Below are 12,355 nucleotides of genomic sequence, written 5' to 3'. Positions count from 1 at the left end.
GAACAGGGACAGATCATTTGTGTGTGTCTACCTGATATGGTGAGTGTGATCTCCTGGGGGTGGTTGCCTGCAGCAGTGTTGCCCCCAGCAGCAGCGTTGGCCTGGGCCTGGGCCTGAGCTAGAGCCTGGGTGAGGCTGGAGTTGTTGATGGTCAGGGTGATCTCCTGAGCACCATGAGCCCCACTGGACACCAGGCCTGGAGCACTCATCACATGGCTCAGGTCCTGATGAGAGCCTAAATGGGGGAGAGAGAGAAAACAGGGAGTTACAGAAGTCATCGTTAACTAATTGACTCTACTCACTTCTATCCTTCCTCCATTCCTTCCTCTCTTTTTTCTCTCCTATCCTCTCCCCTTTTCATCCCTCCTCTCTTATCCCTCTTTTACTCCCTCCCCCCCTCCTCTATCTATTTTCTCCTCTCCCCCTATCCCTGCCACCCCCCCATCCCTCCCATGGCTTAAGCTGACACCCTATACCGTCAAAGTAGGTCCAGCTGATGTGAAAGCATGGCTGTGGAACAAACTCATCGTGACAGTTTCCTCTCACGGGGGGCCACACATCACAGACACTCATATAAACAACAGAAAGCTGTGGGGCCCAAAAGAGAGGAAAGGATATGAGTAAAAGGGAAGAGACACGGTCAGCTGCATAAATTAGTTTTAAAAAAACACTTCAGTGAAACATCTACCCATTTTGAGTTTGGCTGCAAGGAAGCAAAAGGATTCGGTGTGTTCGAGGAAAATCCAGAACTTCATGAATTATTCTGAGTGATAATGTTATTATTCACAATACTCAAGAATTCTGTTTTTGAGTTGATGCATATAAAACATCAAATCCCGTTTACAATAACCCGAAAAGGCTTGTATCCCGGTTATGAGAAACCCGGATAAGCCTGGGATATGCTGATCGAAGACGGGATAATGCGGCATGTAAAAATCTTATCCGTTTACTGTTGTTTTTGCGGTCTGCGCAGGCTGAGTTTTGCTTATCATGGGTGTTGTGTGATGATGTTTTCATCTGATTGTCAAACAAAATCACTTCAAAAAGTGGGCTACCTGCGCAGCTCTATCCACCATAATAATTTTGCTTACTATAATTAATTTACTATAATAAAAAAATAATAATAATCAGACATTTGCTAGGCCATATTATAATTTCCAACATTTGGTAGTCCATTTGTCAACTAAAGCTTGAAACACGCAGCTTCTCTTCTGTCATAACATGTTGCCCCAGAAGACTAAATAAAATAGGTCTGACCAGAAAGTCTTACATCGGTAGAATGAATGCATTAGTAATCAAGTAAACAACAGTAAAGTTGTCTGGTTCGTTTAGGGACCGGGGAGAAAAACACAATAACTCCAAAAACAGTCCTGTGTAAAATGTCCAAATGTCATCAGTTTGACCGGTTTTGAGGAAATTAAAAGCTGAGAAAATGACGAAACACGTTTCGGGAAAGACTTCTGTTCGTCTCGGTTGCATATTTTATGTGGTTGAAATACTGTCTTCTTGCATGACAGTGTCAAAGACAACACATTACACGCGCAGTCACATTTTCTCAAGAGATGCCGAAAGAAAGAAATCATATTTCTCCACTCCGGTTCCCGAGACAAAATGAACATTTGTATAATTTCACTGCCAGAAATTCATCATTCTGCAGGAGTTCAAATTATATTACGTTACATGTGAAAGGTTATAGGCCAAAGTCAGTGTCCAGATTTCAGTTAGTATTCCATTTAACCCATATGACCTTTAATGAGGAATATTCTGTGGATACAGGGATACTCATGAGCGGGATATGAAATGTGTATGTAAACAGCTTATCCCGGATAACACCTCAAGCGGGCTATGAACTACTATCAGGAATACTGTGCGCATGTAAACGTGGGCAATGCTAGTATAGGAACGCATATGAGAGGTATGGGGAGAAGACGGGAGCACCATGCACCCATTTTGTCAAACAAAATGTATGCATCCGTTGAAGGAACAGGTAAGTTGAGGAGGAAAAAAAATGTTTTTAATCGAAAAGGCATCACAGTTTTTGCTTTTGTACAGAAAATGCTCCATCTTCAAAACGTGACTGCTGACATGCACAATGTTTTGGGATCGTAGTAACAGTTGACTAATAAACATAAAACAAGTGAACTTTCCGAGTGAACTATCCCTTCAATTCTCCTGAGTGATCATGTTAGTATAGGAACAGAAATGCAAAGTTCCGGGGAGAAGACGGGACCACCATGCACCTGTGTTGTCGTGCTCGCCAAGGCTGCCCATGGTGACGTGGCCGGGGCCGATGGCGGAGGGCTGCAGGGACAGGCTGGTGAGCGGGTGCAGGACCACATTGGAGCCGGGAGCCAAGTGGTCTCCCGTGGCCATGAGGTGGGAACCAGGGTGGCTGGTCAGGCCTCCGTCTGTCAGGGCGTGGGAGAGGAGACCCCCCTGCTGGAGGATGGCTGGGTCAATCTGGAGGGGATGGGAGAATCCCAATGAGTCAACACAAGAGAGCGGTGGGGGGAGGGGTAGAGGGAGAGGGAGGAAGAGAGAGGTGAAAAAAGAGAGGGAGAGTGATAGGGGAGCAGAGGAGAGTAGGACAGATGATGAAAACGAGGGAACCAAGGGAGGAGAGGTGGAGCAAAGGAGAGGAAAGAGAGAGGGCGAGAAGTAGGTGACACTGGCGGACACACACCCCCCTCATTACCTGCAGTGTGATGTTGTTGATGTTGCTGGTGTCGATGCCAGAGATCTGGACGTTGGGACACACTAGGTTGGCAGAGGTAAGCTGGAGGTGGATGCCCTCCAGAGTAGCCAGACCCTCCGACAGAGACACTGTCAGGTCACCACCCGCTAAAATACAATCACAAACCACACGATTAGATCAGAAGACATATATTGTCCCAAGCTTGGATAATTTGATTTTTATTTGAAGTTTCACAACATCAGTAAGGCACAAAATGTCATCAAGTTTATACACAACACAAAACGGGCTGTTATAAAAAGCAGACTCCCATTCTGTGATATTTACAACCATTTTCTATCACTTAAATGAATCACAAACACCCATCTATTCTGGAAAAATGTCACTTATAAATGCATTATGTGCCCAGTTCAAGTGTCTAGCCTCTAAACCCACCATAAAACAAAATATAAGGTGTGGGACTTTGAAAAATAACTTCAATAATTTAATTTAATGCAGATTCACATCATAAAAAAACGAATTGTAATAATTCCGATTTTTCTGTGTTTGCTCGATGTGCCTTCTGTCTGCTCGGACAGATAAGAGGATAGTGGCTCGGAGTGACTTATCATCCAATGGGGGATCCTCAAAAAAATAAAAAATAATGGAACTAGGGGGCTTCAAGCGTAGCTGTGTGCCAGCAATGAGCACGGTGCGTGGAAGCCATCTCGAAGCGCTACTACGTCGATTCTCGAACAGCACTGAGGGAAATTCATTTCCCGGCTGCTTTTTTTGGATGGCTTCCTCCTCACCGCCAGTTTGAACAAACGACAGATTAGAGGTGAAGTGAGCCAGAGTTCAGTCAAAACATTTAAACTCTTAAGTGTTGATGCTTTTCCGACTCCACAAATGTTGTTTCAGACTCCTTATTCCATCCCAGTCTGTAGAACTAATGAACAGATACATCATACTGTAGTCGTAGCCTAGAATGTCTTAATGAATTGGATTGAACAAATACTTATTTTCCGTAAGTCTACATAAGATGGAAACTTGTCGTTGACATGAGGCTCACACGAGGAAAACTACAGGAAAAGTGTTTTTCAATATTTGCAGAACATCGGTCTTGCTTTTGAACCAGGCGTGAAAGACGTTGCCTGACTACCCAGACTACCCAGACATTTGGTGCCGACTTATTGGTCCAGAAACCGATGGGTTGGGCCAGAGACAGAACACAAGTGGGTAAAGCAGTTTGGAAATGTGTACTCTGATTGGTTAGAGATGATCCAATCGCTGATGACTTGGTTTCGTACAACACCCCTCGTGCCCCTCTTCACCGCAAACAATTTCAGTCTCAGAATTGGAATTGAGCCCCAACCCTGATGTGAGTGAGTGAGTCCTTACCTGACATGGAGGTAGGCAGGATAGCCTGGCCCACCAGGCCTTGCTGCACCAGGTTCTGGTCAAACTGGCCTGTGAGGACCTGGTTGGCTGGGAGGTAAATGTTATGGTCTGTGGTAGTAGCCTGGAGCAGGCCCACAGGGTGCAGGGTCTCTGGGTTAGCTGGGTGCTGCTGCTGGTTCTGGTTACTTCTGGATGATGCCGCTCGCTTGGCCTTCCGACCCTCTGAGCTGGGCCGGTAGTGACACTGGATGTGGGTCTTGCGGTGGCCTGAGGTGCGGAAGCGGAGCTCGCAGAAGGGGCATTTGAAGGGCTTGGAGCCCGTGTGGAGACGCATGTGGACTTTCAGACTCCCTTTGGTGGAAAAAGACGTGTTGCACATGTGACAGCTGAACAGCTTCTGACCTACAAGGGAGAGAACAACAGAATGATAGCATTGTTAACGGTAGGTTTCTTCTTGTTTTCCCTATAGTATGTAGCCCTACAGTGTACCACTGATTCTCATTATTTGACATAGTGGTAGGTTTTGCAATAATGGTCTGGGATCGGGTGAGGGCCGCCAAGGTTTTATTGTGACTCCAGATTGACGTGAATCAATACAAAGAAAAAATATTCTCGAAAAGCTTCAAACTGAGTGTTTGAATGTCATTGTTCCATTGACGAATGTATTGCACCTCCGTTCTGACTGGCTTGACAGACGCCTTTTCCTCGATTTCTCCCCTGGAGCACCAATAAAAAGGAGTCACTTTTCTGATTACTGCCGTTCCAAAAGTTCATTCAGACGTCGCTAAAGAGGACACTAACCCACAGCTCATCAACAATAACTTGGGAGTATGAGGCCTACTTAGCTAATGTCTGGGCCTTCTCATTAAAATCAGGGAGAATGAGTGTGTCTGATCCAGGGTCAGAGTGTCAACCACAGTAATTACCAAAAGAGAACAAGGTGTGAGGAGATATTATCTCCTAATATCCCTCGACTGACAAAACTTTTCTGCTGCCATCTCGCGCCGGGCGATCAAACCTACAACTCCGTCCCATAAATCATCGGGCACAATTACTCCCCACGGCGCCGTTAGATGATAAGACATGCAAATGAGGCGGATTTAAATATTGTTCATAATAAATTAGGACTACGCATCCAAGAAGTGTATAAACTTTTGTTTTTGAGTACAGACCCTCTTTCAACACATTTACTGATTGATTTACGTAATATAAAACTCTTAAACAGTGGAATCAAAGTGCACTCTACACCCACAGAGTTGGACCATATTGAGAACATATTGTGACTAATGTAGTAACAACCCTAACATCATTTAAACTGAATTAACAGGGACAGATCAGCGGCATTTTAACTCATGTTCCCTCCTATTGATCAGATGGAGTGGAAGTACACACTGTGCACTACACACTGACCTGTGTGGGTCTTTATGTGGCAGTCCAGGGTGGACTTCACTGTGAAGTTCTTCCCACACTTGTCACACTTGTAAGGACGCTCTCCTGTGTGGATCCGGATATGTCTAGAGAGAGAGAGAGAGAGAGAGAGAGAGAGAGAGAGAGAGAGAGAGAGAGAGAGAGAGAGAGAGAGAGAGAGGAGGGAGAGAAAGAGCGAGTGAGCAAATGACTCATGAACATTCCTGTTAGAATGGAGTGTCAAGGGAACGCTTTAGGTTAAGTTTGCAGAGTTGAAGAATTTATTACAAATAAGTTAAATTAAAAGAAGGCTCACATTGTTTTCATAAAAAATACAGTGCAACACACAATGCATTTATCACCTGTGGCCATTCTGATGTTTTCCTATTTTCATTTTGCATGCTTTGTGCTTACCAAGGCTCCCATGAAATTAAATAACAACATGTGGACGTCTTCGCTTTCTGAACTTGAATCTGCAAGGTTTTCAGGCACAAGGCCACTGACTCGGCAAAATTGTTAGTTTACTCCCTCTCATAACTTTGGTCTTTGTTTGTAATGTGTACTAGGTAACCTTGTTAGGGCTCCCTGAGCGGGGGTACGTTTATGTTGATATTATTACATCTTTGCTGACAAAGCAGAAAGTTTTCTTTGAGAATGGGTAGCGTGTCAGGGTAACTTGTCTTTGCCAAAAACATGTCAGCTTTATTGTTTTTGATAAAAGAGCACCATGAAAATGAAGTGAAAATATCTTTGTTGCAGCCATTCCTAGGGTGTTGGTGTCATTTCTCCTTGTTTTTGGCATGCTTAGTGACTCCATAATCCAATGAGGCTACTTTTGAAGAACTTCTGAAATGAAAAAGCTAAGCCTATCCCATAAATACTTCAATATGGCCTTGTGGATGTTTGACGATACAATAATGATCATTACTTAATATCTTAATACCCCAATCTAATATTCCTCGCCATTAATTGCAACTAAACGTTTATGGCCCAATAAAACCAGAGTTCATTTTAGTGAAACCTATTCTCTTGGTAGCAGAACGTTTTATGCTCGGCTTGCAATGAATGACGGACCGAAATTTGACTAACTGAAAGTTACTGCCCGAAACACTGTACTAAAGAAATGAGCTGTTGATGTAGCACCTCTGTCCATTTCATAGCAGTCTTTATTTCTTCTTCCAAGATGAAAAAAAAAAGATGGGACAATTCCAGCTGTCAAACTATATCATACCTCTCCTCACTCAGCTCCGATCATGTATAACGGAGGCATCATTCCTCAAAGGGACGATCTGCGATCGCTACATCCATGATATATACCCATTGATTTTTTGAAGAATATAACATGCCTCGTGAGCTTAGTTCAAACCGTCGTACCCCATCAGAACCCAAAATACAACCCTGTTTAACTCCGCAGTTCGAAAAACAATGCAGCTGTAAACAAACACCGTATAGCCTCGAAACACGATTCAAAATATACATTTGCAATCACGGATGGTCAGTCCTTACATCCATACCTATCTCTAGGAATTTGAAAGTGGTTACATTTCTCCAGCCCCGTCACTCAGCTGTTTACCCAAACAGCTGAGTGACGGGGGCCGCTGTGTTATTGTTACTGCAGATTGACATTTTAAGAAAAATGTTGCCTGTCACACACTGGTGGAACACTAGTGTCAAACAAGAGGAAAATGAAGAGGGGAAACAACTCATTTCTCCAGCGCCTGACGAGGACAATCATATATACAGGGGAGATAAAAATCAAATCGGCTGTTTAACAGTTTGTTTGGCGGTGATCTCACAAATTAACACCCCAGCAAACATGTGTGTGTGTGTGTGTGTGTATTGGCAGATGATAAGCACCCAACTAAACACTAACCCCGTCAGCCAGCCTGTGAGTGCTGTGGGCGGTGTTAATAACTTCAGACAAGGTCTATTGTCGAGCCCCTCTCAGAGCAGAGGTCTGCAGTGGAAACTGTTGTAGTGACTGGCAGGAGGGCTCTTCTTCTGGGAGAGAGGTTGGGTCAGGGCTGCAGTTTGGAGCCTGTTCAAGGCCCTGTAATTGGGCTCTCTGTGGTGGAGGGCTCTTCTGGGATATAGGATGGGCGTGGGTGGGGAGACAATGAGCTGGGCATTGCTCTTTGAGAGGTCCAGGAAGAGGGGGCGGCTGGAACGACAAGGTAACTCTTCAACCGCTGGGAAAGACAATCATGACAGAATAATGAGAAGGAGAGAAAAAAGAAAGAGAGGGAGGTGGAGTTGGAAGAAGAGGTGGGCACACGGGCTGGACTGCACCTGAACATGACTACAGAGAAGAGCCCCTGTCAAAGAGCTCAGAGAGGTGGGGGAAACTCCAACCCCAAGAGCAAGATATTCAGAGACACAGAGAGAGTCTGAGTCGCTCAGAATCAGAGCATGAGGGGGAATAGGACCAGGACCTAAAATGAACACCTGCCATGTCTATTTCAGCAGCCACGTTGGCGGGTGGTCAGGGCTCCACAGTGCAAGCATTTCACTCGCATTCGCCAATAAAAATAGAGTTAACCTCTCTAGGGTAGGGGGCAGTATTTGCACGGCCGGATAAAAAACGTACCCGATTTAATCGGGTTATTACTACTGCCCAGAAACTAGAATATGCATATAATTATTGGCTTTGGATAGAAAACACCCTAAAGTTTCTAAAACTGTTTGAATGGTGTCTGTGAGTATAACAGAACTCATATGGCAGGCAAAAACCTGAGAAGATTCCTTACAGGAAGTGGCCTGTCTGACCATTTCTTGGGCTTCTACACTCTCTTTATTGAAAACTGAGGATCTCTGCTGTAACGTGACACTTCCTACGGCTCCCATAGGCTCTCAGAAGGCGGCAAACCGGTGAATGATGTCTTTGCAGGCCCTGGCTGAAAAACACTAGCGCATTTGGATAATGGTCGATCAGAGAACAATGAGACTGAGGCGCATGCACGAGGCGACACCATGTTTTTATTTTTTCGTCTTTGAACTAAAACAGGGTTTCCCGGTCGGAATATTATCGCTTTTTTACGAGAAAAATCGCATAAAAATTGATTTTAAACAGCGTTTCACATGCTTCGAAGTACGGTAATGGAATAGTTAGAAATGTTTTGTCACGAAACGCGTCGGACGCGAACAAAACAGAGGATATTTGAACATAACTATGGATTATTTTTAACCAAACCAACATTTGTTATTGAAGTAGAAGTCCTGGGAGTGCATTCTGACGAAGAACAGCAAAGGTAATCAAATTTTTCTAATAGTAAATCGGAGTTTGGTGAGGGCCAAACTTGGTGGGTGTCTAAATAGCTAGCCCGTGATGGCTGGGCTATCTACTCAGAATATTGCAAAATGTGCTTTCGCCGAAAAGCTATTTTAAAATCGGACATAGCGATTGCATAAAGGAGTTCTGTATCTATAATTCTTAAAATAATTGTTATGTTTTTGTGAACGTTTATCGTGAGTAATTTAGTAAATTCACCGGAAGTTTGCGGTGGGTATGCTAGTTCTGAACATCACATGCTAATGTAAAAAGCTGGTTTTTGATATAAATATGAACTTGATTGAACAAAACATGCATGTATTGTATAACATAATGTCCTAGGATTGTCATCTGATGAAGATCATCAAAGGTTAGTGCTGCATTTAGCTGTGGTTTGGGTATATGTGACATTATATGCTAGCTTGAAAAATGGGTGTCTGATTATTTCTGGCTGGGTACTCTGCTGACATAATCTAATGTTTTGCTTTCGTTGTAAAGCCTTTTTGAAATCGGACAGTGTGGTTAGATTAACAAGAGTCTTGTCTTTAAAATGGTGTAAAATAGTCATATGTTTGAGAAATCGAAGTAATAGCATTTCTAAGGTATTTGAATAACGCGCCACGGGATTCCACTGGCTGTTGAGTAGGTGGGACGATTTCGTCCCACATACCCTAGAGAGGTTAAAAGCCAAGTATGATCACATATAGCAAAATAAATGCTGCAGTAGCTGTTTTCAAAGTGTTTCTGTCGTTTTGTTTCATAGCTGGTAGATAATCACACAAAGAACTACAAATCCTATAATATCCCATCACGTGCAACAACACTGCCTGTGCTGAAGAAGTGCTGCGCACAGGCATAAAATTTACATTTTGTGAACAAATGTTTTATTTTATCGTTATAATAAGGTTGGTACCAACATGTGAAAATTGTTGTGGAAACGTGGAAATCTGTTGCAGCTCAAGTCAACTACAAAACCCACAACGCAATGCTCTCTAAGGGCTGGCTAGCTAGTAAACGTAGCTACACACAATAAAACCAAAGTTAACATCAGCATGTGAAGTAGCTAGTCAGCTGTAAAATCGCCTAAACAAACGGCACTATCAACTTAGGAGTCTACAATCTCACCGTGTTCAACCTGCAGAGTTTGACATTTGCAACGCCACCAGGCGACGCACCCTGGAGTGAAGAGGCAGACAAATCGGAGAAATGTGCTAGACTCTCTCTTAAATTACACATTTCTCCAGGTAGGAATATTGCAAAAAATATGATCAGTGGCTCATTTGAAGACAACCTCTCGCATTGTGACATCGGCCAGTATTGAAACCTGACGTGTATGATACTGTAGATGTTTTTGTGATCTTAAAGTCATATTCCTATTAACTTCCAGTGTAGTGAGATGCTTCATACCAGCCGAATTTATGCCTGCTTGAACAGCAATAGCTCAGATACACATGAAAACAATGAAATGACCAAGGGAATCGATTGAACATCGCTCAAAATGGGTGACTCTTTCCTTTAAAGGGGCAGCTGAATTTTTTTTGTCTCATCTGTGTATTTTCATTAAAAGACTCAGGTCACAAAAAAATTAAATAGCATTGGGCAATATACCACATAACTTCTTATTAGTAATACATTTCTTGTTTTAGAAGCATGCTCATCTGATTTTGGAGGGGAAGTTTTGGTGTAATTATGGAGCAAAAACATTTTGGCTAGTAAAAAATCTGAGTGGCTGGTCAATTTTTAAATCCACAGAGTGGCTGGTGGAACAAAAAGTTAGTTTCAAGCCCCGAATAGGACAACGAAAGAGAGACAGAAAGTAGATGAAGAGAGAGTGAGAAAGAGCATACAAGAGTACGGGACAGAGGGAGACAGTTCTCCGACTCTCAGCTCACCTGACGAGGTCGCTGGGCTTCTTGAAGCTCTTGGGGCAGAAGTTACAGCAGTTGGCGAACTTGGGCTCCGTCTCCAGCTCCACCGCCTTGTCCTTGATCTCGCTGATGCGGTCGCGCTCCGCCGCCGACTGGGCCAGCACCTTCTCCGACACCGACGCCTCGTCACCAGGGTCATTCTTGGCCAGCTCCTCCGCCTGCTCCTCCGTGAAGGTTATGATGTTGGCCCGGTTCCTCTTCATCACGGTCTGCTCACCCTCCTCTTCCTCCTCTCCGTCCTCATCCTCCAGCCCTGCGAGGGGAGAGACATTATAGGAGGAAAGGATACACATGCTCTTTAAGTGTCACTCAACATCAAGGCCACGACTCGAACTCAGACCTGGTCCCATTTCAGCTGCATTTCTAAAGAATTGCCGCTTGTCAAGCAGAATAGAATCAAATAGAATATTACTAAAAGTGCTCACTCTATATGGAAGCAGACCAGCTAAATCAAGTATTTCAAATATTTGGAAAGCGTATGTGACCAAGGTCTACTTTAACTGTTATGTAATCATGGCTGATTGCCTTTTTCCAGGGGTGTCAAACTCATTTTCTTTCCCAAATTCTTTCTTTGCAGAGGTCTGGAGGGCCAAAATGAAAATGGTGTATGTTGCCTTGGTGTCAAAATCCACATAAAACCTCACAAAAGCTGATACTCATTTTATCGTCCCTTTTCTGACAAAATGCGCAAGACTGCATCTTTAAAAAGAGCACATCTCTACAGAGTATACCCTACATGACCAAAAGTATGTGGACACCTGCTTGTCGAACATCTCATTCCAAAATCATGGGCATTAATATGGAGTTGGTCCCCCTTTGCTGATATAACAGCCTCCACTCTTCTGGGAAGGCTTTCCACTAGATGTTGGAACATTGCTGCGGGGACTTGCTTTCAGTCAGCCACAAGAGCATTAGTGAGGTCAGGCATTGATGTTGGGTAATTAGGCCTGGCTCGCAGTCCGCGTTCCAATTCATCGCAAAGGTGTTCGATGGAGTTCAGGTCAGGGCTCTGTGCAGGCCAGTCAAGTTCTTCCACACGGATCTCGACAAACCATTTCTGTATGGACCTCGCTTTGTGCATAGGGGCATTGTCATGCTGAAACAGGAAAGGGCCTTCCCCAAACTGTTTCCACAAAGTTGGAATTGTATGCTGTAGCGTTAAGATTTCCTTTCACTGGAACTAAGGGGCTAGGCCAGAACCACGAAAAATAGCCCCAGACCATTATTCCTCCTCCACCAAACTTTGCAGTTGGCACTATGCATTGGGGCAGGTAGCGTTCTCCTGGCATCTGCCAAACCCAGATTTGTCAGTAGGACTGCCAGATGGTGAAACATGATTCATCACTTCAGAGAATGCATTTCCACTGCTCCAGAAGAGCCAAATGCCGGCGAGCTTTACACCACTCCAGCCGACGCTTGGCATTGCACATGATAATCTTAGGCTTGTGTGCGGCTGCTCAGCCATGGAAACCCATTTCATGAAGCTCCCGACAAACAGTTCTTGTGCTGAGGTTGCTTCCAGAGGCAGTTTGGAACGCGGTAGTGAGTGTTGCAACCGAGGACATAGTATTTTTAAGCGCTATAGACTTCAGCACTCAGCGGTTCTGTTCTGTGAGCTTGAGTGGCCTACCACTTTGCGGCTGAGCCGTTGTTGCTCCTAGATGTTTCCACTTCACACTA

General features: G+C 44.1%; 1 protein-coding gene across 2 annotated transcripts in view; it reads right to left on the bottom strand.

Annotated features, from left to right (window-relative positions):
• LOC115177310 (zinc finger protein 236) overlaps window positions 1-12,355 on the bottom strand; it is a 90,876-nt gene that overhangs the window by 16,811 nt on the left and 61,710 nt on the right. For both annotated transcript variants that reach the window (XM_029737961.1, XM_029737962.1), the window contains exons 20-25: window positions 10,640-10,928; window positions 5,483-5,586; window positions 4,073-4,474; window positions 2,696-2,841; window positions 2,241-2,460; window positions 32-235 (exon numbers count right to left, since the gene is read on the bottom strand). In XM_029737961.1, the coding sequence (XP_029593821.1) occupies window positions 32-235; window positions 2,241-2,460; window positions 2,696-2,841; window positions 4,073-4,474; window positions 5,483-5,586; window positions 10,640-10,928 (1,365 nt within the window). The remainder of the gene's footprint in view (window positions 1-31; window positions 236-2,240; window positions 2,461-2,695; window positions 2,842-4,072; window positions 4,475-5,482; window positions 5,587-10,639; window positions 10,929-12,355) is intronic.

This window comes from Salmo trutta, chromosome 37, assembly GCF_901001165.1.
Source record: "Salmo trutta chromosome 37, fSalTru1.1, whole genome shotgun sequence".
In the NCBI taxonomy this organism is placed as follows: domain Eukaryota; kingdom Metazoa; phylum Chordata; class Actinopteri; order Salmoniformes; family Salmonidae; genus Salmo; species Salmo trutta.
Note: the sequence above shows the minus strand (reverse complement) of the source record. Positions and strands in the feature narration are given on the sequence as shown.